Source organism: Monocercomonoides exilis (assembly GCF_001643675.1).
Source record: "Monocercomonoides exilis strain PA203 chromosome Unknown scaffold4-2303458, whole genome shotgun sequence".
NCBI classification, from domain to species: domain Eukaryota; phylum Preaxostyla; order Oxymonadida; family Polymastigidae; genus Monocercomonoides; species Monocercomonoides exilis.
Genome location: NW_027150549.1, coordinates 440,001 through 466,806, shown reverse-complemented (window position 1 = coordinate 466,806; position 26,806 = coordinate 440,001). Strand labels below are relative to the sequence as shown.

The 26,806-nt window shown below is 33.6% G+C and overlaps 12 protein-coding genes across 12 annotated transcripts in view; 3 read left to right on the top strand and 9 right to left on the bottom strand.

Annotated features, from left to right (window-relative positions):
* Positions 1 to 97: 97 nt before the first annotated feature.
* Positions 98 to 2,157, bottom strand: MONOS_13014 (Vacuolar protein sorting 30/Beclin). Its single transcript, XM_067865689.1, has 7 exons — positions 2,000 to 2,157; positions 1,793 to 1,939; positions 1,623 to 1,738; positions 1,389 to 1,558; positions 1,150 to 1,237; positions 611 to 1,020; positions 98 to 359 (listed from the first exon to the last, which is right to left on the bottom strand). The coding sequence occupies exons 1-7, from the start codon at positions 2,147 to 2,149 to the stop codon at positions 211 to 213; spliced, it is 1,230 nt and encodes a 409-aa protein (XP_067734606.1). The 5' UTR covers positions 2,150 to 2,157; the 3' UTR covers positions 98 to 210.
* Positions 2,156 to 2,883, top strand: MONOS_13013 (Glutaredoxin 8; the record flags this gene model as incomplete). The annotated part of the gene is made up of 3 exons (XM_067865688.1): positions 2,156 to 2,386; positions 2,433 to 2,547; positions 2,601 to 2,883. The coding sequence occupies 3 exons, from the start codon at positions 2,156 to 2,158 to the stop codon at positions 2,750 to 2,752; spliced, it is 498 nt and encodes a 165-aa protein (XP_067734605.1). The 3' UTR covers positions 2,753 to 2,883.
* A 328-nt stretch (positions 2,884 to 3,211) lies between these two features.
* On the top strand, positions 3,212 to 4,940 carry MONOS_13012 (putative G2/mitotic-specific cyclin-B). Its single transcript, XM_067865687.1, has 2 exons — positions 3,212 to 3,549; positions 3,690 to 4,940. The coding sequence occupies exons 1-2, from the start codon at positions 3,244 to 3,246 to the stop codon at positions 4,422 to 4,424; spliced, it is 1,041 nt and encodes a 346-aa protein (XP_067734604.1). The 5' UTR covers positions 3,212 to 3,243; the 3' UTR covers positions 4,425 to 4,940.
* A 377-nt stretch (positions 4,941 to 5,317) lies between these two features.
* MONOS_13011 (putative queuine tRNAribosyltransferase) lies at positions 5,318 to 7,426 on the bottom strand. The gene is made up of 4 exons (XM_067865686.1): positions 7,369 to 7,426; positions 7,196 to 7,297; positions 6,195 to 7,128; positions 5,318 to 6,099 (listed from the first exon to the last, which is right to left on the bottom strand). The coding sequence occupies exons 2-4, from the start codon at positions 7,282 to 7,284 to the stop codon at positions 5,518 to 5,520; spliced, it is 1,605 nt and encodes a 534-aa protein (XP_067734603.1). The 5' UTR covers positions 7,285 to 7,297; positions 7,369 to 7,426; the 3' UTR covers positions 5,318 to 5,517.
* Positions 7,427 to 7,465: 39 nt separating this feature from the next.
* Positions 7,466 to 8,165, bottom strand: MONOS_13010 (uncharacterized protein). Its single transcript, XM_067865685.1, has 4 exons — positions 8,097 to 8,165; positions 7,863 to 7,979; positions 7,699 to 7,806; positions 7,466 to 7,638 (listed from the first exon to the last, which is right to left on the bottom strand). Exons 1-4 carry the CDS (start codon positions 8,148 to 8,150, stop codon positions 7,582 to 7,584), a joined length of 336 nt encoding a protein of 111 aa, XP_067734602.1. The 5' UTR covers positions 8,151 to 8,165; the 3' UTR covers positions 7,466 to 7,581.
* A 288-nt stretch (positions 8,166 to 8,453) lies between these two features.
* Positions 8,454 to 10,347, bottom strand: MONOS_13009p3 (uncharacterized protein; the record flags this gene model as incomplete). Its single annotated transcript, XM_067865683.1, has 9 exons — positions 8,454 to 8,765; positions 8,879 to 8,953; positions 9,045 to 9,113; positions 9,231 to 9,337; positions 9,408 to 9,472; positions 9,576 to 9,822; positions 9,873 to 10,043; positions 10,092 to 10,183; positions 10,241 to 10,347. The coding sequence occupies 9 exons, from the start codon at positions 10,345 to 10,347 to the stop codon at positions 8,454 to 8,456; spliced, it is 1,245 nt and encodes a 414-aa protein (XP_067734601.1).
* An 87-nt stretch (positions 10,348 to 10,434) lies between these two features.
* On the bottom strand, positions 10,435 to 10,924 carry MONOS_13009p2 (putative tubulin-specific chaperone A; the record flags this gene model as incomplete). The annotated part of the gene is made up of 3 exons (XM_067865682.1): positions 10,435 to 10,551; positions 10,620 to 10,706; positions 10,769 to 10,924. 3 exons carry the CDS (start codon positions 10,922 to 10,924, stop codon positions 10,435 to 10,437), a joined length of 360 nt encoding a protein of 119 aa, XP_067734600.1.
* A 339-nt stretch (positions 10,925 to 11,263) lies between these two features.
* MONOS_13009p1 (uncharacterized protein) lies at positions 11,264 to 13,028 on the bottom strand (the record flags this gene model as incomplete). The annotated part of the gene is made up of 8 exons (XM_067865681.1): positions 11,264 to 11,318; positions 11,385 to 11,494; positions 11,751 to 11,837; positions 11,993 to 12,145; positions 12,244 to 12,340; positions 12,413 to 12,593; positions 12,659 to 12,790; positions 12,887 to 13,028. 8 exons carry the CDS (start codon positions 13,026 to 13,028, stop codon positions 11,264 to 11,266), a joined length of 957 nt encoding a protein of 318 aa, XP_067734599.1.
* Positions 13,029 to 13,503: 475 nt separating this feature from the next.
* On the bottom strand, positions 13,504 to 17,517 carry MONOS_13008 (uncharacterized protein; the record flags this gene model as incomplete). Its single annotated transcript, XM_067865680.1, has 1 exon — positions 13,504 to 17,517. The coding sequence occupies one exon, from the start codon at positions 17,515 to 17,517 to the stop codon at positions 13,504 to 13,506; it is 4,014 nt and encodes a 1,337-aa protein (XP_067734598.1).
* A 4,578-nt stretch (positions 17,518 to 22,095) lies between these two features.
* On the bottom strand, positions 22,096 to 22,459 carry MONOS_17012 (uncharacterized protein; the record flags this gene model as incomplete). The annotated part of the gene is made up of 2 exons (XM_067869892.1): positions 22,096 to 22,120; positions 22,194 to 22,459. 2 exons carry the CDS (start codon positions 22,457 to 22,459, stop codon positions 22,096 to 22,098), a joined length of 291 nt encoding a protein of 96 aa, XP_067734597.1.
* A 1,169-nt stretch (positions 22,460 to 23,628) lies between these two features.
* On the bottom strand, positions 23,629 to 24,147 carry MONOS_13384 (uncharacterized protein; the record flags this gene model as incomplete). The annotated part of the gene is made up of 1 exon (XM_067866079.1): positions 23,629 to 24,147. One exon carries the CDS (start codon positions 24,145 to 24,147, stop codon positions 23,629 to 23,631), a length of 519 nt encoding a protein of 172 aa, XP_067734596.1.
* A 1,976-nt stretch (positions 24,148 to 26,123) lies between these two features.
* Positions 26,124 to 26,806, top strand: part of MONOS_13383 (putative 5'-3' exoribonuclease 1) — a gene marked incomplete at both ends in the record, with an annotated part of 8,586 nt that continues 7,903 nt past the window's right edge. The window contains one exon of the mRNA XM_067866078.1: positions 26,124 to 26,806. This exon is cut by the window's right edge and continues 1,115 nt beyond it. Coding sequence (XP_067734595.1) covers positions 26,124 to 26,806 — 683 coding nt within the window.

Below are 26,806 nucleotides of genomic sequence, written 5' to 3'. Positions count from 1 at the left end.
CTCGAACATTGGTAATTGAGCTTTTCATTAATCATCAGCCACACATTTTCCGTGTTCACTTGTAATATTATCAACGAACAAACCAGGGCTGTTGTGATTTGTGAACTATTTTGCCAAACAAAAACGAAACAAGCAAGAAACCAAGTTAACAAAAAATACACATAGAAACAAAAAAATGAAGTGATAATGAAACAACAAAGTTATGTGATTTCAAGGAGCAGCAGGTGTGTGAGATGCAAAGTGGGCAAGATGATCAAGCCACAAAAGGAAATCTCGCCCCCAGCCGTCAATGAACTTCCACTTCAATGGTTTTTTCACTTCTTCTTTGTCTTGGAACTCTGACATTGTCAATTTGCTTGCTGTAACAAAAAGAGAGAAAGATATTTCAAATAAAATGATAATAATAAATCATTAAATGCATGTAAATAAAAAAGAGTACATTACAAAAATAGTGCAGTTTAAACAAAAAGATAAAAAAAAAATTAAATAACGAATTTTTATCTCGTTTCTACACCAAAATCACCATAAACTCAATTAAAAAAAAAAAAAAAAAAAAAAAAAAAAAAAAAAAAAAAAAAAAAAAAAAAAAAAACTAAAGCAAAGCGCAAACAAGGCTTCTGGTATCCTCTGTTCGACAGATATTGTGTGAGCTCGTCCATTGCACGTGCCAAAGCAGCAAGCCCTTCTTCAAACAGCTGCATGTGGTCTTTTGGTGTGGTGGAGAAGAACAAAGGGCGGATTTGCTTCTTCTTTCCGCTGCCACCTGGATTTTTAGTAGCGCCTGGAGCTAAGCCAGAAGAGGACGGAGCAGAAGCAGAAGGCGATGAAGATGAGGAAGATGAGGAAGATGGAACAGAAGAAGAGCCAGAGTTAGTGATGGATTGGGAAGCAGATGCCAAGGAAGAAGATTGATGCGAAGATGAAGAAGATGCTGCTGCAGTTGTTGTGCTGCTTGGAGCATCATATTGCACCCACGAAAAAGAACCCAAAGGTATTATTCGTATGCCATCTATCTGAAATCTGCGATAGTCATTGAAAAAAAAAATCAGCATAGATTCCAAAAAGAACAATCAGAATTATCAAATAAATAGAAGTCAAAGGAATTGTTTGAAAAGAACAGATTTTTGGAGAAAAAAAGATAATTAAAACTTCTTTTGTAACAGATGTATCAGAAGGCAGCACATTCCAAGGGCAGCATTTGTTTCTCTTGCGTCCAACTGGGAAGATAGCTTTAATCCTGTAATTTTCACGTTGCAAGGAAAGATCCCATAAAATGAAATGAAACATTGCATGAGAGCAATCAATAAAAATAATTATAAAAAATAAATACAGCATAATAATGTACAGTGATCTTTCATTTTCTTTATTGTGTCCGTTCAACAACAAACCATTTATAGAATTCTCTTCACAGCGAATGACAAACGCATCACAAAGTGGATTTGCCGATTTCAAGAGTTCTATATGCTTTTGAGTTCTATGAATTTTTGCTTCTAATTGTTGTATTTCTTCTGAAGCGGATTCCATTTCCATGAGATATTCATTCCTTAACTCCCAACTTCTGTTTATCAGAAAATTTACAAATATATTAGAATAATAACACAGAACTTCTCAATAATTCATACCTGCTTTCAATGTAATCCAATATCTCTTCAGTTTCTGCAAATTCTTCCTTTAATTTTTGAGCTTCTTCAATTTCCTTATCGATTTGAGATAATTCTTCGTTGAGAGCAATTTCTTCCTACAAGCGGTAAAACATTGTTCAAGAAATTTCAAGTCGGAAAATCAAATATACCTCCTTTAGACGTTTAATTTCTTCATCTTGATGGACTGCCTTGAGTTGACAGTCAAGTTCTGTCGAACGTTTCTCAATCATTTGCGTTTCTGATTGAATTTGTTCAATCTGCTTTTGCAATCGTTGAAATTCATTATATTGACAAGTCTTGGGGCCATTTGTTTAAAATAGAAAAACAAATCAAAATGAAACAATAAAAGGAGATACTGGACACATTGGAAAATCAAATCCTATTTTTATTGATTCCTCTTCTAGCCGAGCAACTTCAGCAGAAATTTCATCTGCTGTTAGCGAAGGGTCGCTAACATTCATTGTGCATCGACAACGACGGCAAACAAGAATATTTATTTTCGACATCGTGCAATGGGACTTATTGATCATAACTTTCAAGCAATGATGTTTTTAGCTGTTATTTCTCTATTAAACTTTGTTTCGCCCAGAGAAGTTTTCACTGGAGATAAATTTATGGATGGGGTCATATTGGATTCAAAGCTTACTGTTCTTATTAAACCTAAATGTCCCGATTGTTATAAAATCACCAATGCTCTTGAAACTGCTGGTGTTCCATATAATGTACTTCAAACAATGACCTTGGTATGCTTTTTATTTATTATTACTTTAAATATTTACAATTTATCAGGGAGCTGCCGTTGAAGATGCCAAAAAAATTCTATCCAAGATTCCGCCTCAAAAACCTGCATCTCAAGTTATTCCTGCTGTTATCTGCAACAAACGTTACATTGGAGGATTAAATGGTATTTTTTAAAAAGTTGTTGCATTTGTAATTGTTTATTTGACATTTTTTAAGAAATTATGAATTACGTTAATAATGGAGAAATAAAAGATATTATCGAAGGTACAAAAGAAGTTGGAACATTGGTTTTTCATGAGCAACCGGATGAAAATGAAGCAAAAAACGAAAAAGAGGAGAAAAAAGAAGAAAAGCCTTCTGAACTTTAATCTATTTGAGCTTCATTTGTAAATTTTTTTCAATTTTTTATTTTAATTTTTATTCAAAAATAGAAAAACTTTTTTTCAACAAAATTTCAAAAACTGGAATATTTACGAGGAATGAACTTTTTCAAAATTTCTATGCTCTTGAATGAAACATTCTTAGAAATTCGAAGAAGATAATTTTCGAGAGAGATTATCAAATCAAAATGAAATAAATGCACATCAACATAAAAAATAAGAAGATTTGAGAAAACTTTCATCATATAGAGATAAAAAATTCTTATCCATTATTTCATAAATCCAAAAATTTTTATAATTTCGTCATTATTGTTCTTTAATGTTCTTTTTTCGTCCAAATGAGAATCATTTATACCAATAATAACAAAAAAGTTGATTTTTGCAAAATTATCAGAAATCATTTTTCCATTGTTCTGTTTGATCTGACTTAGGAAACATAGGAATTTTATTCAAGATTCAAATTTTCACTTCAACAGAATATGGCAAGACCACGTAAAGCTTTGGAACAAATCACAAATACACTTCCCAGTTTAGTTTCAGAAAGCAAGCCACCGACTCATGCATCTCAGCAAACGCCTAGAACGTCAGAAAGTCCAAGTGGAAGAATGGAGGAAGAGGTAATGACTCCCGCTGAGACGGTAGCAACAGATGTCGATAATTCTGTGCCTATGTACGTTGTACCAGTAACGGAAGTTCCAGAAGACATTGATCAAACTGACATGGATAATCCATTTACTTGCAGTCCTTATGCAAATGACGCGTATCAGTATTTAATGCTTATACAGGCTTGAATATTTTTTGAAATATAATCATTTTAAAATTATTTCGTTTATCTTTGTGCTTGATACTTTATGCGTTGTCATTTTTAAAAAAATAAAATTTTCAATTTTGTCAATCTTCGTGGTTATGCATTCTATTTGAACAGGGAAAGCTTAGACCGAATCCAAGATACATGGCGATGCAGCCACAACTGAATGCACGAATAAGAACGTATTGCATTGATTGGGCTGTTGATCTTCACAGATTGCTTTCACAGACTTACCAAACTTCTCTTCAAGCTGATACACTGTTTATTACAATTTCAATTTTTGACAGATTTTTATCTAGAAAAGTAGTTTCGTACGAAAAAGTGTATTTATTAATGCTATCATGCTTTTTCGTTGCATCAAAATTTGAAGAAACTTATTACCCTTCTATTGAGCAACTCTTGAAATTCTGCCCTGAAGTTGGTACAAAAGATGAACTATTAAAAATGGAGAGAATCATATTAAACGAACTGCGATATTCTCTTGGAGCTCCAACAGCATTAACCTTCCTTAAACGTTTTGCAAAAGCAGCCCATGCTGATAGTACTGTTGGAATGATTGCAAGGTTTATTGCGGAATATTCGTTAACAAGCTACTCATTAACAACAACCTATCTTCCATCGCAGATTGCAGCTGCTTCTATTTCTCATGCCCTTCGTATTACAGGTCGCCCGCCATGGTCTGCGACTCTTCAACATTATACAATGATGTCATATGAGGATTTACTACCGATTCTTCGAGAATTGAAGGAAACAGTTAAAAAGGCACCTATACAGAAAACACATGCAATTTTTACCAAATATTCTGCAATAAAATATCTGAGAGCGGCTACTATTGCAGTGGCGAATATCTGACGTATTACTGACACCTTTTTCATTCTTATTCTTTCTTACAATCTTTACGTCATATTCGCGCTTTTCGTCTTATAATCTTGAATTATTGGATGAAAAGAAAAACTTCTTTTTAAAGAGCTGCTTGTTGATTATCTTTTCTAACCTAATCTTCCTATATATAAAAATTAATTCATAATAAATAATTTTTTAATCATAGAAAATCAATTAACGTAATTAGTCTTTTGTTTTTGTACTGTTCTTATATTTTTTTTTCTATATTTTTTTCTATATTTACAGTTCTCTTTGAGTATGTGCAATGCAAAAGGAATAAATCTTTTGTTTCAAAGGAATATTAACAAGTATTTCAATCTCGCATTTTTTTTCTGATAATTTTTTATTGTTTCTAATTTCCTTTTCACATTTCAAGAAAATGCTTTTGCATTTTTATTGAATAATGTGTGCAATTCATTTGTTTGAAAAATGGATTATCACCGCTTTTCGCCTTGAAAAGTTTGACAAAGGCAAAGCAGAAAATAATTCCTAGCTTGAATTTTTAAAATGATTTCTCTGCAATATTTGCAGTTGTTACATTTGCAACGATTTTTTTAAATATTGGTAGAATTGGCGAAAGTGTGAATACAACCGATAAAAAACTGTTATCAAACGAATCATGTTGTTATTTTGAAATTTGCAGCTATAAATATGGGACAAAATATTTTTCTTTTTGAGTTTTGTTCCATTCGATATTTTCCAAATATTTTCTCGATTTTTGAATTTTTCTGCAACTATTTGCATTGTTTCGGTTGTTTTATGGTGATATGATTGCGGAAAAATTTTGGAATTAATCTCAGTTTTTTTTTTCAATTGCAAAGATTTCGCCCCAAATGTTTTTTTTTTTTTTTTTTTTTTTTTTTTTTTTTTTTTTTTTTTTTTTTTACTTTTTAAATTTCTATTGTTGCAACTGATACAAAAGATTCAAACGTCAGTGCAATATCAAAATGCTAAAGAGACATATTATTAGTTTTGTGAAATACAAAAATTTAACTTTTAGATGAAATGAATTATATGAGATGTGTGGGATAGGGGGTAAATTAATAATTAAATAAATAAAAATTTACTTGTTCCCTTCACTATCCAAGCATTGTCTTTTTTGAGAATCACCAGTTTCAGGATTGAAATCAACAAGTCTGGCAAATGAAGTTCCCATTTGAATTACAGGAGCATCAGCTCTTTGCTGTTTTTTCTTTTCTTTTTGTTCTCTCATTTGTTGTTTTATTAATTCTTTTTTTGCCCATCCTTCTCTAATGTTTTTGTCCTTTTGGCTACTTTTGGCCTTTTTCTCAATTTGCTTTATCTGTTTGGAAGAAGGCGAGCTGTCATCTTCAACTTCGCCTTTTTTGATTCTTGACACTCCGTGTATGTTCCTTTCTTCAACGTGGTATGGGCAGCGAATTGGAATGTCTTTGCAGTCCGTTTGGAGAATTGAAAGAAAGACGCTGTCGTCCACAATAAGCTCCTCATCTGCTGGATATCCGTTTGAAGCAAAATCTTCATCAATATCAGCAAGACGGAAAGCAATGTTCACAAATGACGGAAGATCTATACGACGAGGAAATAGGGTTCTCATGTAGTACTTGGCAAATGCTGGTAGAGTATTGTCACGAATTGATTGCCTAAGTCGAGACATTAGGTTCATCTTCATATTTTTCATTCGTGTATTTAAGCACATTATCATCAAAATTCAGTTAAAATAAATAAAAATACCAGACATTGAATAAAGAAGTTTCAAACCATATATGCGATGTTGTGATATGAAATAAGCTCAACGCCACCTTCCTTTTCGCCCTTTAACATTTGGTGCAGTCTTGCGCGAGAAATTCCACCTCTGCACACATAGCAGTTGCAGCTCTTGTCCATTGGCGTAGCATCATTTGTAAATTTTTCTGAACGCAAAGACACAACCCCGCCTGGAACATCTGCAAGAGCTGTTCCAAAACGTGCTGTTCGACAAGGATACACGCAGTCAAACATGTCTGCTCCCACACACACACAACATACAATATCAACTGGATATCCAACTCCCATCACATAACGAGGTTTTTGTGGTGGTAGCAAAGAGCATACCGCATCTACAACTGCAATAAACGTATCCTTTTCCTCGCCTCCTGAGAGTCCACCTATTGCATAACCAGGTATTGACGCATCTCGTTTCAGAAACTCATTAACACAATCTTTCCTCAATTCAACATCAAGAGATCCCTGAACAATTGCAAATAAACACTGATCATTAGGGCGCTTGTGTGCTGCAATACATCTGTCAAGCCAACGAATTGTGCGTTGCATTGCTTCCTTAACGCGAGGTCCTGTCATTACAGAAGGAACAACATCATCCAAAGCCATAATAATATCTGCTCCAAGTTCGTTTTGATTATGAATACTATCTTCAGGACGTAACATCATTTCTTTTCCGTCCAGAGGCGAGGTAAATGTTACACCTTCTTCTGTGACTGTTGACAAATCAATAAGCGATACCATTTGAAAACCACCACTATCAGTCAATATATTCCTTGGCCAAGACATTAAACCGTGAAGTCCTCCGAATGTTGCAACTTCTTCAGGACCAGGACGGAGGGACATCCAATATGTATTACTTAGCATTAAGTCAACGTCAAGTTCGAGCATTTGACTTGTTGTAATTCCTTTCATTGCTCCTTGTGTTCCAACACTTATTCCAAATATAATTAAAAAATTCACATAAAACATTTATCATTTTTTTATTAAAAAAATCATACGGCATAAACATGGGAGTTCTGCAAGGTCCGTGGTGAAGTGTTAAAGTTGAACAACGAGCTTTCTTCCATGTTTCATGAATTTTAAACATTTCTTTTCTAATTCTTGTAAAAACAAAACATTTTCCGTATAATTAATAATAAGTTTATATCTAAAGCGCAATAATTTCACATACAGTATTTTATTCTTTTTCAATATAAAAATACAAACAAAAATGTATTCAAAATATATTTAAACTGGGATAATGATCAAAAAATAGTTTATAAATAAAATTTTTAGAAATTGGTATATTTCACAAATAAAAAGTTGAATGAAATGATTTCAAATGACTAAAGAAGAATTAAATGAAGTGGTTTAGTGAAATGAATTTTGAACAATATTTTTGCATTCAAAGATCTTTAAGTTTTTCAATCAATTTCTGGAGCTGTTCAATTGTATGCTTTGTCTATGCATAAAGATAAATCACTGTTAGAAACAAGAACTGTATTTTTTCAAGGAGGCACACTTTTAAATGTTCAATTGAAAGATTTATTTGTTCATCGTAAGATTCAAGTTCAGAAGGAATTGGTCGAAATGGATGATCATGTGCAATAGTTTTGAGAATTTCTAAATTCTTTATTTTTTTTTAATTGTAACTTTTTGTTTGTTTAAAAAAATGAAGAAGCAAACATTTACGTTTCGCTGATATTGTGCGCATGCATTATGAAAGGCTTCAACATTCATTTCAGAACCCTTTTTCAACTCTAAAAATACAGAAGATGCTATATCTAAAAGTTCAATTAATATCTCACAATTTTTGATAATTCATCATTTTGTAAAAGCATCATAAATATACATAATAAAATAAAAGTTCACCAAATTTCATTAATAAAATGTAAATGATAATTAAATCGCTCTGCCAACCTCTTCACATTTTTCAATCTGATTCACAATTTCTTCTCCATTAGAAATTGACATTAACGATATTGTAATGGGTTATTTCTCAAAAAATATTACCAAAACTTCAAGATAAAAAAATTTTCAAATGAATAATAAAAGCTAAAAAAGAGTTGAAAACTAGTTAATTTACGAAATGGCACTATTCCTGAAAAAGGAAAAATTCAATTTTCGCTCATTGTTGACAGATTTATAATAACAACAATGCTCCAAAATACGATCTTCCAAAATACTTCTTCAATTTGTCCATGATATCTTTGCCGTATAAAATTGAAATACCAACTTTTGAAAACATGCAAATAAATACAGTCTCAATAAGGATGTTCAAGTTGCTATTTCATTCATTTCAACAGCTGTTGTATTCCTTTCAAAGCTATCTTCGATTGGCGTCTCTGACTCTTTGCCATCTTCTTCAGCATCACCGTTGAAATACGGATATGTGTCCAAACCTGGCGACTTTGAAGGAGATTCCGAACTACTTGAAGGAAAATATATTTTTGACGAATATGAAAACTTCGGTGTCAAAATAGTTGGTAATTTTGGAAATAGATTTTGCTCGTTTTCGTCTTGCTTTTCTTTTTCTTTGCTTTTCTTTTTTAATTCCACATTTCCAGCCCAGAAGACACATCCGCAAACCTGCAAGAATAGAGGAGGAGGAGTAAGAAGAAGAAGAAGAAGAAGAAGAGGAGGAGGAGGAAAAGGAACGAAGAAGAATGAACATTTGCTAACTTTAAATATAAATGGCACACAATAATTATCCCCAGAAGCTGTTGAATGGTAACAATGTGGCCAAAAAACAGAATTGAAACCACAAGCGACAGACACTAAAAAAAGCATAGAATGATTATTTGCAATGCATTTGCATGCAATCAAAAAAAGAATTGAGGTAAAGTTGTAAAATAATGAAGAAAATACTTTTCGAAGGGAAGTTGCTATATTTTTCCACCAAATGCCGTATTTTTGTTTCAAGGTTACAATCAAAATCTTTGATAAAAATTAGAGTTGCATCAATAAAATGAAAGAAAAATCAATGTTATTGAATTTTTTTTTTAGGTTTAAGAGATAAAATGAAATACAAAGAGAGAAAGAATTTTTGCAAACTTGGGAGACTACATGCGAAGAACAAATGAGAAATAAAAGTGCAACAAGCATTGGATGGTCCATCATCAGCTTAATGAGACAAGGAACACATCCAGTAAAAAGGAGAGCTGTAAAAGCAAAATATTACAAATCAAGAAAAGTGAGATAAAAACGAATGACAAAACAAAGCATCCATACTGACTGTTAAAAAGAAACAAGTTGCTAAAGTGTTCCACATTAATACAACTGTCATTGACAGATTGCTGTCAAATAATTGAAAAGGGGGGAAATGTGATCGTTTGATTTTAGAATGAATTAGAAATAATTATTAAAGCTTTAATAAAGAAGTCATTTTCATAACAAAACCTCTCTTTGATAAGTTTTGACTGAAGTTCGTCAAAAAAGCAGTTTGTGTTTGTGGAGATGAACATCATAAGAACCCCAATCCATGAAAATCCTTCTCTGAGTCCTTTAACAGAACCAATTGGAAGCAGCATGGTTGTGAGCCCCAAAAAAAGTCCAACAGAAACAAAAACTTCTTCTTTTGAATATCCAAATATGGTGTTTGGTGATACTCCTTTTTTTCCATTGATTATAAATGATGATGGCATCGCTAAATCACAAAGAAAAGGAAATGCATTTAAAAAAATAAACTTTGAAAACCTATAAGAATTTTTGCGCTTGAAAATATTATTTTCAAAGGAAATGAAAGGTATTTTGCAGCATAATTTGCTAAAAACATTGCAATGAAAAAATAAAATCCACAAAGTGCATTTCTCCAAAATTGATCTCTTGTTAATCGTACTGAATAAGCCTTTTCTTTGAATTTTACAACTGAAAGCAATGAAAAAAGTTTAATTTTTGAAAAAATAACTTTCACACTGCAAAAGTTCCAAAAAAATGAAGTTAAATTTCCAAGCAAAGGAACAGCTATAGAAATGCATAAATCTGGCTTTTTACCTAATAATTTTATACTAACATTTTAAATTTAAAACTCAAATAATATTATTTGCAAATTTTCGATAACAAACAACTTTTCTGTAATGTATGAATTAAAAATTGAAACTCCAATTGTTGCTGATGTGTGAGTTACAAATTGAATTATTGTATTTATGTTATGTTCATGGGAAATTTTCATTTTTATTTGATCGTTTCCCTTTATAATGAAAAATAAATGAATGATTCAGTTGATTTTAAAATAAAAATATAATAACAAGAATTAATGTCACATTGCTAATGCGTCGAATGATTCAAGCAATTGGGCTGCCTGTTGTTGAATTTGAGTCGCATCTTTGAATATTTCACTTTCCACAGTAGCTGTCTCAGTCTCTGGAACGGCATCCTGAAAATAAAGTCCCAAATAAATTGATAATTGACAGGAGTTTGAAATAAAAAGAGATGAAAACAAACAATTAGAGCAGAAAGTTGACTCAAAGCCGCTTCTAATCTTTGCTTGCAGTCTGGAATCATCTGAACGGTCTCAGCCAAACATTCTTCCTATGAATTGCGTTCATAAAAATTAAACTCGAAAAATTTAGAGCATAAATGCTGAATCAAACTCGTTTGTGAATATCATGTTCGTCTTCGTGTCTTTCCTTCATGCTTTCAATTTGTCTCTTCAAGTCAACGATTTCGCTTGTGTAAGATGATGTATCTTTTATTGTTCGTTTGACGATATTTGCTTTTAATTGGAGTTGCTTTAAATCAGTTTGCATTTTCTTGATCAAAAATAGAATGAAGCCTTTATTTTTATGTGTTTTTGCATTTTACAAAAGATGAGAATTTTAAACAAAACAGGTTAGCACGAACCAAATAGCAATAAAGATCATAATGTATATTAATTAGCTTAAGTTTCAAAAATTTGATAGTTATGTAAGACTATTTAAAAAATAAAAATCAAAACTATTTTGAAAAAATTAAAAAATAAAAAATTTTTCATAATAAGCTTCCCTGAATTAAATAAAGCCTATTCAGTTAAAATAGTGATAAAAATAGCATTGAAAAGTTAAACAATAATTGACAATATAGAAATATTCATATTTACAATTAAAAAATCACAATCCGCTGCTTTCTTCAGAAGGTAACGTGTGTTCGAGATATTTTCTTATTCTACAGATGACATACAATGCAATATGGGAAATAATGAAAAGCATAAGCATTCAAAAAATTGCATACAAAAGCATCAAATCTGTCTGTAAATCAGAAATAGTAACTGTTGTGCATAAGTATCCAATAGCTGCTTTGTAATTTTCTGCGCTGTCTTCTTTTAAGGCAGAGATTGTTTTCTATTTGGTGTGTCATATTAGCAAATAAATTCACACACGCACACATCAAAGACAAAAATGTACGTATGAGAGAAAGAGAAAGAGAGATAGAGATAGAGAGAGAGATAGAAATAGAAATAGAAATAGAGAGAGAGAGAAAGAGAGAGAGAGAGAGAGAGAGAGAGAGAGAGAGAGAGAGAGAGAGAGAGAGAAAGAAAGAAAGAAAGAAAGAAAGAAAGAAAGAAAAAGAAAATTGAATAAAACACGAAAAGCAAACGTTTAAAAAACCAGAATGACGTTGAAATGTGAATGAAGTCTCATTGAAAGGATGTTGAGAAAGAGCAGTTGCAAGCTTATTGAAGTCCTTTATTTGTTGGCACATCAAAAAATGTGACGGGTAAAAGAACAAATTCACATCGACAAAGCGTTTTGAAACAGAATATAATGAAACAAAAATATGTCATTTGACACAAAATCGAAAGCAATAGAAAAAGAAGCAGCTGAAATAATAGCACAGACTGGAGTGGTGCTTTCTGAACTTGAAGGGGAAGATGAGCTTGAGCTTCCTTCGTCTGTGCTGCCCATAATCTCTGCTGCAATAAGACACAATCCGTAATTGAAGATTATCTCTGTTGCAGCGCTTTGCGTCAGCGTGTTTTTCAAATATAATTCCTTTGTTGTTCACGTTTTTTTTAATGAATTTGCGAAGCATCAACAAATAGAAAGAGTTAATTGAACAACAACTTCAAAAGCAAAGAACAAAGTCAAACAGTTGCCTTCTTAAAACTCTTTGCTGCTGCTGCGTAATTGCGTAAATGTTTTGCTTGAATTAATCCAAGCTGTTTATAGCACTGAGAAGCCTTCGTTCTTAATATCAATTTAAATGACACGATGAATTTATTATTCATGCAAAGAAATTATAAATAAAAAGCTTCAAACGGTTTTTCTCCTTCTGCGTCAAGTCGTTCTGCAGCTGATTCATAATATTGTCTTGCATCGTCATATTGAGCAAGCTGAAAATGCATTTCTCCAATTTCAATTTCTGTTGTAATTAGGGCCATTGGATTTGGCATTATCGATCTATCAATCTCTTCGATTTCTTTCAAAATTTTTAATGTCTCTTTTAATGGAATAAGTTTTTTATATAATTGTTGAAAAATATATTTTTTGCAATAATAATCAAACCAACATAATCATATGTCTTCAACATGTCAGCAGCATTGCAAAGGTTTTTTCGAATACTATTATATTTATCATCCTTTTCAGTTTGTTTCAACATGTCAGCAGCATTTTTATAACATTTTGCGGATAAATCTCCTGTAAAGCCATGAAATAATTGTTAATAATATTAATGTATAATTGTCATAAAAAAATTTATTTGTGAATAATAGTACGAAGTGTTTTATTTCACACGATTTTTCGACATTTTGTAAGTTTCAGCTGCTTTGACGTATAACTCAGCTGATTTTGAGAAATTTTTAAAAAATCCATGCGACTTACTTTCTGCTTCTCGCTCTAATTTACTTGCCTTTAAATCCAGCTCGCTGCTCGACATTAGAAGGAAACTTTCTAATATCAATGAAAAAACTCAACCATTATATTTTTCGAAAGCTACAGATTATTCAAATGCAAAAAATAATACAAAACCCTGAGAAAAATGAGAAATATATGAGGAAGTTGTAGATTAGCAAAATGCACAACTAAACGCGTAATATTTAGGATGACTAATCACATCCAACTGAAATCTGAAAAGTTGTCAAACAAAACTAATAATTGGAATATTACAAATATTCAAGTTCCTTGAAATCTTTGAAAAGTTTCCTGCTAAAAAATTAAATGGAAACATAAAAAGCATAATGAGGATTTGGGGAACAATTGAATTGGCATCAGTTTGGAAGAAACACTTTGAGGGGAAATGATAAGGAAAAGTTTTCTCAAGTCGATGTAAATTACCTATCCTCTTTTCCTGAAGCCAAATGCATAGAGCAAGTTTTAAAAAAGAAAATCAATAATAATAAGTTAATTGATATTCAAAATTTACTCAAAGTGATTGCATACAAATAAGTTTTCTTGTACAATTCAATTCTTTCTGATAGTTTCTGCAGCAGTTGGTCTGATGATGCATTAGACTCAGAATTTGCACTCAAACTTTTGCGGCTGCTCGTAGACGATTCTTTCGTGTCTGAAACGGTCGGAGAAAAGCGAGTCTTTTCGTTGTGTTCAGTCCCAGTCAAAGACAATCTTTCAATTGCATGCTTATTACTTTGCTTTAATGAATTTTTCTCAATTGATTCTGTTCTGTCTTCTCCAAGCAGTAACTTCGTCTGGCGGCACATTTCCACTTTTTCTTCGCTTCTGGGCATTTCAGACTGGGAAGACGATTCTGTTCTTATGGAAGCCCTTTGTTCTTTGAGATAATCATCAAACATGTCTTCTTCTTCTTCTTCTTCTTCTTGCCCATCTTCATCGACTTCACTGACAACACATATTTCTTCCCCAAACATGATTTTCCGAATGCTTTCCTGCATCAGCGCGTCAATGGCTGCCTCGTCTGTCTGCGGGGCGACTGCCCAGCCGATCATTCCGGCGTGTGTCATAATCTCCACATGCGCCAGAGTCAGCTCTTTCGGAGGCGACTTTGGCGTGCCAGGCGATCTGGGTGATCTTGGTGATTGGGGTGACTGGGGTGATTGGGGTGATCTAGGCGATCTGGGTGAAAGGGGAGACGCGGGAGAAGTGGAGCCATTATGCGAGTGATGTGTCGTTGGAGATGTGAATCCATCAGCAGAAAGAGGCGATGACTGTGAGAGTGAAATGGGCTGTGTGGCAGTTGAGGTACAATCAGCGTGAGAAGTTGAAGAGGGTGTGTGGAATGAAAAGAGAGGAGATGTCTGCTGAGGTGGAGAGCGAGGTGAACGAGGTGAGCGAGGCGAGCGAGGAGAGGCGGGCGGAAGATAGTCGAAGGCAAAAGGCGAGCTGTAGTGAGATAAGAGCGTTGAATGGGAAAACTGAGAAGAAGAAGAAGAAGAAGAAGGTAACTGAGATGGAGGTGGTGATGACTGTGGTGAAGATGTTGTTGGTGTTGGTGTTGATGACGATTGTTGTGTGTGAGATGAATGAAACGATGAATTGAGCGATGTGGAAGAATGAGGAGGAGAAGAAAGCGGAGAAACAGAGTCAGCTGTGTGTTCGTTCTGAGCTGCATTTCTGCTTTGTGCTTCGCTTTTTAGTGTTTCTGTCTGTGGCTGAAGAGGCGCTTTGGGCAGCAGCTGGTTGTTGGAAGTGACAGGAAATGGATGGAAGTTCGGAGGAGAATGAGAAGGAGGCTCGCGAATGTGAAGAGGAGGAGAGGCAGACAGAGCGTCTTCTTCTGGAGAAAGAAATGCTTTGGATGCAGGAGTGTTTTTGAGAGGAGATCCAAATGAGGAGACTGTGGGAAGTTGAGACATGTTAAGTGAGGGTATAATGAGTGAAGCGGAAGAAGAAGAAGAAGAAGATGATGATGATGATGAATTCGGTGCTTGAGAAGATATTGCTCCTTGTTCGTTCATCTTCTTCTGCTTCTTCTTTGGGGATTCTGCACGAATTTTCTGAAGTTTTTGTTTGTCTGCTAATTCTGAAAACTTGTTCTTCTCTTCTCTGACAGGGCTCGAATTAAGCTTTTGCGTATTGACTTCATCTTTTGTATCGTTCGTTATCTCAGAAATGACAATCTCATCAAAGAGATCATCTTCCAAAACATCATCATTTTTTTCCTTTTTACTCTTTCTCTCTTCTGTCTTCTTGTTCATTCCTTCTGCTCGTTCAGATCCTGTTTTGAGATTAAATGCGTTTTTCGCTGTTGAAGACTTGACTTCTGTAGCATCTTTCCTCTTTTCCTTTTCAGACACCAGAGAAGGAGATATCATTAGGCGAGGATTCGAAAAGAAACCTGTTGCATTTTCTGCATCTTCCTCGTCTGCCTCACCATCATCGTCAATGTAATTGTTATAATTATTTGCTTCCTCTTCTTCTTTGTTTGCATGAAAGAGCGAATTCTTGTTGTCATCTTCTATTCGCTCTTCTTTCATTTTGCGCGTTTGCTCCTTCACTTTTTTGGCTGGCGATTTGCTCGCTTTGCTTTCCTTCTTTTTCTTCGCTGCATTTTGCTCCTCTTTCTTGTCTTTCTCTCGCTCTCTAAGCATTCTTTCCAGCCAATCATCATCGTTTTCTTCTTCAGTCATCTCAATTCTTTTCTCACTATTGTCCTTTCGAGCATTTCGCTTGCTTGGGCTTTTCCGACTTGGCGAATTTCGAACTTCTGCTGTTCCTCTGTCTCCTTTTCTGCCTCTCGCAGAAGGATGCTCTTGGCGCTTCGGAGTTAAGATGATTTCTTCATCCTCGTCTGTTCCTTTTGGTGTTACTGGCTCGTCATCAAATGACTCATATGCAATTCTCTGTTCTTTTCTATTTTCCTTTTCAAAACTCAACAAGCTACGAAGCTCCTTTTTCTGTTTTGTTCCATGAAAATTTTCGCCTTTTTTCTTGATTGTTGATGAAAAGTCGTTTTCTCCTGCTCCAATCTCATTTGAATGGCTATTAATCTCCTTGAATGTGACACCATTACTCTGAGATTCCTTCAAATACTCATCATTTTCTTGCTTTTTTGGCTTGGCAGCATTTTGCTTGCTTTTCTCGAGCTTCTCCTGAACGCGCTTGCGGATGCTGTTTAGAAGCTCTTCGGCTGTTGGGAGTGGCTGCGATGAAGAAAGCAAGGATGAAGTGGAAAGTGCAGAACTGTTCAAAGAATGAGAAGAGCGTAATGAGGAAGACAGCAGAGAAGAAGAAGAAGAAGAAGAAGAAGAAGAAGAAGAAGAAGAAGAAGACGGGGTGAAGGTTAATGACAAGGAAAAAGGCGATGATGATGGCGTAGACAAGACAGATTGTGCAGTCAAATGAGAACTAGTCAAAGGTGTAGATGTGGAGTTTGGCGTTGGAGTGAGGAGAGCTGAAGAAGAGGAAGAAAAAGAAGAGGAAGAAGATGTTGGTGTTGGTGTGGGAGAAGCACCACGCGAAGATGAAGAGTTTGCAGAAGCAGAAGAAGAAGACGATGATGATGAGGCGGATGCCATTGGAGACATTTTATGTGAGCGATGAATTGAAGACTGAGAAGAAGGAGTTGTTTGTTTGCGGAGCGAGAAAGAAGATGTGGTGGACAAAAGTGGAGTGGAGAAGATGCCCAAATGCGACGGGTGTGAAATGGTTGATGGATGAGATGCATTTGCTTTGTGTTTGTTGAGAGCAGCCGTGGGAGTTGAGGGAGATACAGACGAAGTGGAATGTGAAGCGGCTGAAGTGGAAGATAATGTTGCAGAAGAAGAAGATGCTGTTGATGTTGTTGTTGATGATGATGCCTCTGAGATGTGAAATGAGCGATACGAAGGAGAAGAGGAAAAGGAGGAGTTTGTCGTGGCTGTTGCCGTCGTTGAAGGAGTGGTGCCTGCCAAAGAATCAGCAGAAAGCGATGAGTCTAACATGAACTGCACACGTGATGGGCTTTTTGCGCGTGATGAAGTCTTTTTGAACTGCTCATTCGCACTCAGCTCAAAGGCTCTGCTGCTTCCTTCCGTTGAACCAGATGAAAAATGGAGCTTCTTATCGTTTTCTTCTGTCTTCGTGTTTGCAATTAGATCTTTTTGTTCTCTGTGCTTAGAATTTATCTCATTGTAATTGAGCTCTTCATTCCTTTTACCTTCTCTTTTTTGCAGTCCATCTTTTGTTTGCATGAAAGGCAAGGATGAAGATATCGCATCCTGCTTGTCATCTGTTGAAGTATGGAGCAACTTTCGCGTGCTTTTTGATGTTGGAGTCATCGAATGAGTTTGGTTCAATCGATCAATGAATGATTTTGAGGAAGCTACCCTTTCTTGTTTGTTTTTGCTTTCATCATCATTTGACATACGCTTTGCAGATCCAGATGCGTACAATGCAGATGTGGAAAATGAACGTATTAACGGGACGGCTTTATGCTTCGATTGACTTTTTAAATTTTTTGTTGGCCTCATTTCAAAATCATTTTTGCGTTGATCAGTGGTGCTAAATTCTTCAAGATCTGTGGGAGATACTTTCAGATGACTTCTTGGTGTGGATATAGATGTAACAGTTCGACTTGTTTCTATTAACGCATCATTTTGTGAATCAAAAATTTCAAAATTATGAGCACTGTCATTGTTTGACAAACGCTTTTTTGAGAGTTTTGGATTGTTAATAAAAAGTTTTTGAGTTGGATTCAATTTTTCTTGAAGCAATTCTTCAAAGGAATGTGTATGCTCATGTTGGTCATTTTTGTTAAATGTCTGCTTTGAATTCCTGGATAATTCTTTTTCAGTCGTTGATTCTTTTTGAAACGATTGCGAAATTGAACTAATGTCAAACGAATTATGAATTGCATCTCCATTTTTAAATTTTCGTCCTCTTGTTTGTTTTTGAAATTCAAAAGAGCGAGACAATGAATAACGTGAATTATCATCAAAAAATGACTTTCGTTCATTCGTAATGCTCAAAGGACGAAAAGAAAAATCAATTTTTGAAAACGATGAAGGAGGAGTACGAGAACGAATGAGTGATGCGCTTTTTATTTCTGATGTCGATGTTACGCGCGTTGGAGTTGGAGATAAAGATCTAAGTGGCTTATATGATTTACGTTTAGTTATAGAGGTATTAGAATGATTAAATGATGCATCATATACTTTCGACATATTGTCAAAATGCACTTTTTTGGAAAATACTTGAAATACACAATTATTTTACGTTTAATTTTTGGAAAATGCCCTTAACATTTTTAATTAGTTCAAAATTTTTCGACGAATTTTTTTTGTATGCAAATACATTAATATATTTCTGATTGCAAAATAGAAATAATAAAAATATGAGTTTCTTTGGTTATTACACTCAGAAACAGAAACCAAATTACCATCGTTCAAAAACCCGGGAATTTTTCAAAAACCCGGACATCCATCATATTGAAAGATCATTCAATCGTTCTTGATATTTAACTTTCACACGCATTCAACAATTAAATGATGTTCAAGCTGTTGATAATTCATATGTTAATGAAAGAATTGTTCATTCTTTAAGAAAGAAATATATGTTTTTCAAAAATTATTTTGTTATTCTTTCAGTTATTGTGAATTGCATATTTCAAAAATTATTTCTTAAAACTTGTTTTATCAATATTTATTCTTACGAATAATTCACAACGAATGAAATCATTTGTTTCTATTTTCATTTGCTTTTTCCAACAAAATCCTATAATTGTGATAATATTCTAATATTCGATAGCGTCTGATGAAATGAGGAAACAAATGGAATTCTAATAAAAGAATCAAACCTTTTAATTTTTCAAAAAGATGAAATGCAATTTATCTGGATTTATCGAATATCAAACTACAAATTTCACAATGAAAAGCGTTATTATTAAAAGATCTTGCTTCAAATCGTCTTCGCATTTTCATCATCACTTTCATCGTCATTGTACTCAATCCTCAAACATTTTCTCCAAAATTTCTTTTCGCTTTTATTTCTATTTTCTTTTTTTGATATATTCATCATAGCCATCTCATCCTTTTCTTCATTTCTCATCAATTTCAAAAATTCATTTCTAGTTCGTTTCTTTTTCTTCTTCATCAATATTGACACATCACTGATTGCTGAAGTTTTTTTTCTTTCTTCATCTTTTCCATTCTCAATTATTAAGTCTATTTATTTATCAGTTTTCTTGTTCCCAATAGCTTTTTCTTCATATTTCTTTTTCTTTGGAAAAAATGATTCTATATAATCGTTCTTTGTTTTCTTTAACACAAAATTATTTGTTTCTTTCTGGTTCCCCGCTTATTCTTTCCAATACAGGAGCAGCTTTGACCGGCCAAACGCCCGTCTGCCTGAATGCATGTTTTATATTTGATGGAGTTGTGGCTGCAGAAAGTGCTTCTGGGAGGATGTCAAAAACAGCGGAGCGAAATGCAGAAGCAGAACGATCAGATGAAGTTTTGAAGTTGTTGTTGTACGTTTTTTTGAACCTTGCAAATATTGAGTTATCGCACGGTTGAAGCAAGTGAGTTAAATTTGGTGGAAATTTCTTGATAATGATGTTTCTTTTTTTTGCAAAAATTTCAACGGCTTCACTACAGTGTGATGAATGATTATCCATTTGAAATAACGACGATTTTATTCCTCCTTTTTTCATTTTTTCTTCAATTTGAATTAGCCAGTTTTCGCACATTATTTTTTCGAAGATTTTTGTTGTGATCCAGCCAGATGAAGTAAATATATAGTTGATATTGAATGATGAAAGTGTGAGAAATTCTGAAGGTGTTTTTTTTGCTGGCCAAAGAAGATAAGAAGGTAAACAAGAGCCATCTGCGCATGCACAAAGGCATAAAGTTGTGTTTGAAGTTTTTTTTGGTAACGGGGTAGAAGGGGGTTTCTGATTTTGCAAACAAACCACTAGTTTGCAAGAATTGTCTCCAAAATGGAGTGAAGTTTCGTCGAAATTAAATATTCCTGATTCACTCATATCATTGTCATTTACAATCTGATGAAGTTCTTCGAACCATTTTTGAATGGCACTTGATGATTGTGAAGATATTTTTGCTGAGTCTAAAGGTTTGGAAAGCGCTGATTTCAAAACACTGCTTCTTTGAATCGTGTAATACGCCGCAGTTAAACCTGGAATTTTTATCTCTTCTTCGTCACGCAATGATTGCTCAAGATGCTCCACAATCTAAAAATACTTAGAAAAATTAATTTCCTTGATAAAAAAAAACAAAAACCATTTTGTGCACGTCCTTCACTCTAATTGTTTCACCTTTTGAAAGAAGAACAATAACTTGATTCTCAATTTTTTCTATTAAATCTTGTGTAATAATTGGTGGTCTTCCGTTCACTCCTGCCTGCCTTTTCTGCTTCTCTGCCGCTATTCCTCTGTACCATGAGCCATTTGATATGGTGCCAGAATCTACAGCCACTTTTCTTGTTATAACATGATCCTTCCGCAGTTCAAATATTTTTTGAGATGTTGTTTTTAACCTTCTTATTTCGGAGGTTGCCAACTTTTTCCTAAGCTCTGATAACGACAATTCTTTTGTAATAGCCATTAATATGGGTTTGATTTTTGATCATAATTAAAAAAATATGAGAATTAATATTGATTTTTTGTTTGTGAATAAAAAAATGCAATAGTTAAGTATTCATTGAACAATAAAAGTTCTTCACGGAAATGCTGGTGTTGATTTTTTTTGATTTCTTATTGAGAAATGAGTTAAAGTTCAAATTGATTCTCTCAACAAGGCGAATTGAATTTTAACGGAAAATGATCAAAATTTGGATGGGAAATTACTATCGATACTTTATGGAAAATAAATATGTTGTTGAAAATGCTTTTGAAAGAGATGATCAGATTTCATTATTTCTTGAAATCCGGGTTTTTGAAAAATTCCCGGGTTTTTGAACGATGGTAATAAAAATGTGTGTGTACATGTTTAAACTTGAAAAAAGAAAGAAGAATCCACAGTTTGTTCTCGAAAAAAATTACTGGTAATTTTTCATTTTTGATTCAAAAAGCAATAAATAATGAAAATAACTCTGCAAATTCGGCTGAAAAATAAGTTGTGAATTTTACTTGAAAGAAAAAGGAAACTTAAAACAATCTCAACTTTATTGCTGCACATTTATCAACATCGAATTTTGTGTGAAATAAAAGGAAAAAACAACAATTATAAGTATCACAGCTGAACATAATAAAAGAAAGTATTTTAATGAAAACAGTTCAAATTTATTATGCATACATAAATAGAATGTCCGATAAGTATTTCCAAAAACAGGAATAAGAAAAAAATTTTTTTCAATTCATTTGAAGAAATAAAAATCAAAAAAATTAACTGTGTTTGGATTGAAATCATCAACAAAATAGGATTGGCCAAGCATCCCAACATACATCAAAAACATATCATCATATCCATTCTCCTCCAATTTTTCAAATATGACGCTTTTGAATAGTTTGTGCATTGTGTCTGAGCAGTCTTCATCTGACTTTCTTCTCAATGCTTTTGAGAGAAACATAAAGAATCTCATGCAATTTTCTGAGATCAGTGTGTTGTTCGAAACTTGAGGCATCAAGTCCAAAAAGAGATCAACAGCTTCACACAAAAGCAAATTATCAATTTTTACTGTTTCTGTTGCAACAATTTCTATAATTAGCAGGAAATATTCTTTGAATATTTTATGATAGTTATCCTTTGAAATCTTGCACATCCGAATGACGGACGCAAACAGCTCGGTGTATTCGAGTTTAATTGGTGAGCAAATGCAAACATATGATTTTATACTGTGTGCCCATCTTTTTATTGTGAACAATTTATTACCATTTTCAACAAAATTTCCCTTTTTTCTCCAATCAACATTCTCTCCAATTTCTTTCAATTCCCTTGAAGCTTCTTCAGCAAAATGCAACTCATCTGCTATCAATATCTTTAAACTTCTATTCTTGTAAAATCTTTGTATCAAAAACTCCCAAGCTGATTAATACGAAAGTCGTGTCAGATGTCTATGCTCCTGATGATAATTGATAATCTCTTTGATTTCATTCAAATATAATTCCTCGTCCACTTTCTATTTTTTAATTCAAATACGTATCAAAAAAAAAGTTATGTAATAATTCAAATAAAATCAAACCACCCAATACCCTATATTACTCAACGCCACCAAAGCAATTTCCACTTCTTTTCGTGTTTCTTCTCTTTCCTCTTTATTCAACGCAATTTTTAGAATGCAAGGAACGCATTTCGAAACAAAATCTGATGAAAAGAAGTTATCACGAACCATAAGATAGCATTCGCAAAGGTCTGCTCGCAGCTTTTCGTTTTTCTCTTCATTCTTCTGATCTTCTTCAATAATCATCTTCTCAAATGTTTTGCTCAATGAAGATTTTTCAAAGCAATCGCTAAACATTTGTTTCAATACTTTACAACATCCCATGTGCTTTAACAACAAAATTACTTTTTCTATCAACATTATCTTTTCTTCAAACATTTTATTAATTTCATTAAACGTTTCAATTGAAAGAATGTGAAATATTTCTGTGCGCTTCATTTTGTTAGTTAGATTTTTTATTTCTTCAATTTGGAGTATTTCTTTCTCAGTAGAGTGGTCTTTAAGTTCATATAATATTTCTAAAAATTGTTTTTTGTGTTCTAAAATAGGAAGAGTTCATATACAAAAATCAATATTAAAAAATGATCACACTTATAAAATCATCTGAAGCCAATGTCTTTCATGAAGCAGAAAAATGTATTTCGTTGTTGAATTTTTCGTGCATGATTTTGTTTCAAAAATTCAAATTTTTAGTATAAAAAGTTTGTAATCTTCGTAGCATAATATTTTTATGAAAATAAACCTGTTCTAATTTTTGTGTCATTCAAATTCATAAATTCACAAAGGGAATGAAATTGGATAAATATTTATTACGCTCTTTCAGTGATCAAAAAAATTTGGGAAAAATAGATTTTTCATAATAATAATAATATATTTTCATTAATCACAACTTTTCTTTCCAAACATCTGTGGCTCTTGCAGAATAACGGCTTTTGAGTTTGCTGATGAAACGTTAGGAATTTTTATTTTTCAGTAATTTTGAAAATTCTTTGAATAAAATAACTATTGGCTAAAAACTTCTTGTTCACATGTTCGAAATACATTGGAGCTGTTTTTCATATTTATTGCTATTAACAGATATCTCTTTCATGTTATTTTCAAATTGCTAAATTCTACTATTAACGAAAAAATCATTGATTTTTTCAAAATTTTTCACAGTAATTTCATTAAAGGTTTTTAGTTTTTACACTGAAATGCATATTAATATTTAAAAATAGTGAAAATTTTTTGAAAGTGTTGTGTGGAACAAAATTCCAATATTAAACTTCGTCCTGGTTGTGATAGTTTCCTTTTTATAACAATTGATTCACTTTTTAAAAATGCCATTTTGAAAGGAAAAAATTCTTTTACAAATAGTTCTTAGTGTAATTCATTGAATTGAAATAGTTTTTTTGAAACGAGAAATATTACAATAGTTATGTAAAACCAAAACTTGCTTAAGAATAAATAAATAAATAAATAAAATATTAAATAAATAATAATATAATTTTTGGAAATGGGATAAATTGCAAAGGAGTGGACTCTTTTTCTTTCGATGCAACAACTGCATAATTTTGCACAATCCCTCCTTCTTCAACATGAGTAACCATTTCGCCACTCGAAGAAGAAGAAGAAGATGATGATGATGACGAAGATGAACTTTTCGCATCTCCAGCTTCATTCGATTTTTCAGAATTGCTTTCGAGTCTGCTTGAATCAGACTCGATTGCTTTTGATTCTTTTCCATCTCCACTGCTTTCTCCTTTTGCCCCATCCTCCTTCTCTTCTTTCACCTCTTCTCTGATAATCATATCAACAACTTGCGCAAATGCCTCAAATGCTTCGTCATTTGTCTCGTTTTTGTGATACTCGCGAATAATCGGATACGCATACCCACATCCTTTCACTCGTTCCCTTCCCACCTTCGATGGCACAACCAGCAGCAGCGCCTGCCCACACATTTTCCTGATGAACGGGTCCGTCTCTTTTGTCTTGATCTCATCCATACTGCTTGTGTGCAGCTCATATGGAGAGGATGAGATTATCGGCCTCTCATTTATTGCTCAATCCGCAACAACCATTTTACCTGCACATCCAATCAACCCTGTTCCGTCGCTGACCACCCCCCCACTTATACTCTTTGAATTCTGCACTGCCTTTTGCTTCAGTGCCATCTGACGAGGAAGAAAGCTGTTGTGTCATTTTTCTCATCTTCTCTTTGGAGGCGTTGCGAGGCAGTCTCTGAGACAAAATGTCAGTCAATCCATCGAGATCACCTGATCAATATCCTCCATCTTCATCAGCTATCGTCTGGAGAAGCGAAGCTATCAGATCAAAATCAGAGTGCTCGACTTTTTCTTTCGATGTTTCTGTTGGAGAAGAAGTTTATGAACTAAATGGATTTGCAGAGGAGCCAAAGAATCTTAACAGTTAGCTTCCTTCCACCATACAGTTGCGCATTGCGCACATAATTCCTTCGCAACGCATTAAATCAATATGCCTTATAAAAGGAATCAAATTTCCAATAAGCATCGGACGAGGAAGGCTTGCAGAAGCTGTTGAAGAAGTGGATAAAGAAACATTTGGCTTTTCTGTCTTTGAAGGAGAACAGCTCTGCACTCTGAAGTTATGATATGCTCATCAGCTCCGATGTAACCCAGTGCAACATATCACCTAATTGTACTTTATTTCTTTTGAGTTTTTCACCTCTTCGGCATATTGAGATGATTTCAAAAAACAGTTTACAAGTCTCAAAATTGATATATCTGCATCAAAACGTGGATCGTGCTCTTCCATTTTAGTAGGGACATTTCTAACACCTATTGTGTGAAACAACAAGTTCAATACCTCGGGATATCTTGTGATATTCGACAATATCGCGGCATACATCGAGCGAAAAGGATTATCATCTTCACTTATTCTATCCACAAGTAAAGTAAATAATTCTTTAGAACTGCCCCTTTGACGCTCATCATTTGACTGATTGCTCGCTTTCAATTCCGCTTCTACTGGATCTTTTTGATTTAGTTGATTAAAATTTGGACAAGGTGATGATCAGAAGTTATGAAAACAATAGATATTAAATCTGCATGTTCAGTTTCTTGAATGTCTTTTTGAAGCTTCCATGTCTCATTTTGGACCAACAATTCCAATATTTGGATTGCTTTCGGATTTGTAGAAAATCCTGCAAAATGATGGTTATTAACCGAACATATGATCTTTCATATGGCAGAAAATTAACATTTTTTTTTGAAACTGATCGATATCTTCATTTGTCAGGAAGACATAAAGTTTTTTTTCTATAGAATTATGAGTGCAAGAAATTCGATCTTTTAACATCCAATGTTTTTTTAAACTGTTTAGAATTTTTCGTCAAACGATATTTGGATAATTTTTGTTAGCATTTTTCTTTGCTAATTTAAAAAAACATAAACTTTTTTTTTTGATCAATGAACGAAAAATATTAAAAATTCTTTTTTTGATTGGCCAACAACGTTTCAAAAATGGGGATACCAAAGCTTTTTAGGCGTGAATATTTGCTAAGTTTTATTGGAGATAAATTTTTTTATTTTCATGATAGATGGATGAGTGAAAGCTTTCCATTGATTCTTTCTCCAATTGATCCTTTCTCTGTTCCTGACATCGGTTTCTTGCAAATAAATTTTCAAATTCATTTTTTAATTTTTTTAATTTTGCAAAATTTAACATTTACTCTCTGATTTTTGAAAGATAATTTATACTTGGATGCAAATGGAATTGTTTATGATTCTTTTAATTATGAATCATTATCTGGTAAAATTTGTTCAGAAGAAGAAGTAATGACCGAAGTTTTTCGAACTTTCGACAGATTGTTTCAAGCTGCAAGGCCAAAGAAGCTAGTTTATTTTGCCATGGATGGCTTGATTTCAAATTATTTTGAAGAATTATTTTTTTGAAATTTTCATTTATAAATTGTTATTTAGGAGTTTCCCCAAGGGCGAAAATGCATCTGCAAAGGCGAAACAGGTATAGAACTGCATTTGAAGCTCAAAATTCACGAGAGGCTCACATTGAAATTGAAAATGGAAAGCATGTTTTTACTGACGACTGCATCATACCTGGAACGGAATTTATGAGCAAACTGAAAAAGTGGGTGAAATATTATGCGCAGATGAAAATGAGCACAGATAAAGCTTGGGAAAGGCTGAAGGTGATCATTTCTGGGAGCGATGTTCCAGGTGAAGGAGAGCACAAAATCATATCGTATATTCGCAACAAGAGGCGGGAGAAGGGCTACGATCCGTCCACATCGCACTGCATCTTTGGTAGCGATGCTGATCTTATAATGCTTGCGCTGTTGACACATGAGCGGAACGTTGTGATTTTGCGAGAGATGAATGGTTCACCAAATGGAAATTCTCAACTTGACTTGGACAACCGCATGAAGCTACAATTTGTTCATATTAATGTGCTCAGAGAATACATAGCTATGTGGTTCAAAGAGTTTGTGCACGATGGCAAAGTCTGCAGTAATAGTGATTGCAATAGTGATTCTTACGGGGATAAGAGAAAAAGTATTGAAAATGGAAGTACAGATAAAGATAGAAATGAGAATGACAAATCATTAGAAACAACGCAAAATGTTCCATCTTCTCAGAAAGAAGTAACACATACATCTGAATTCTC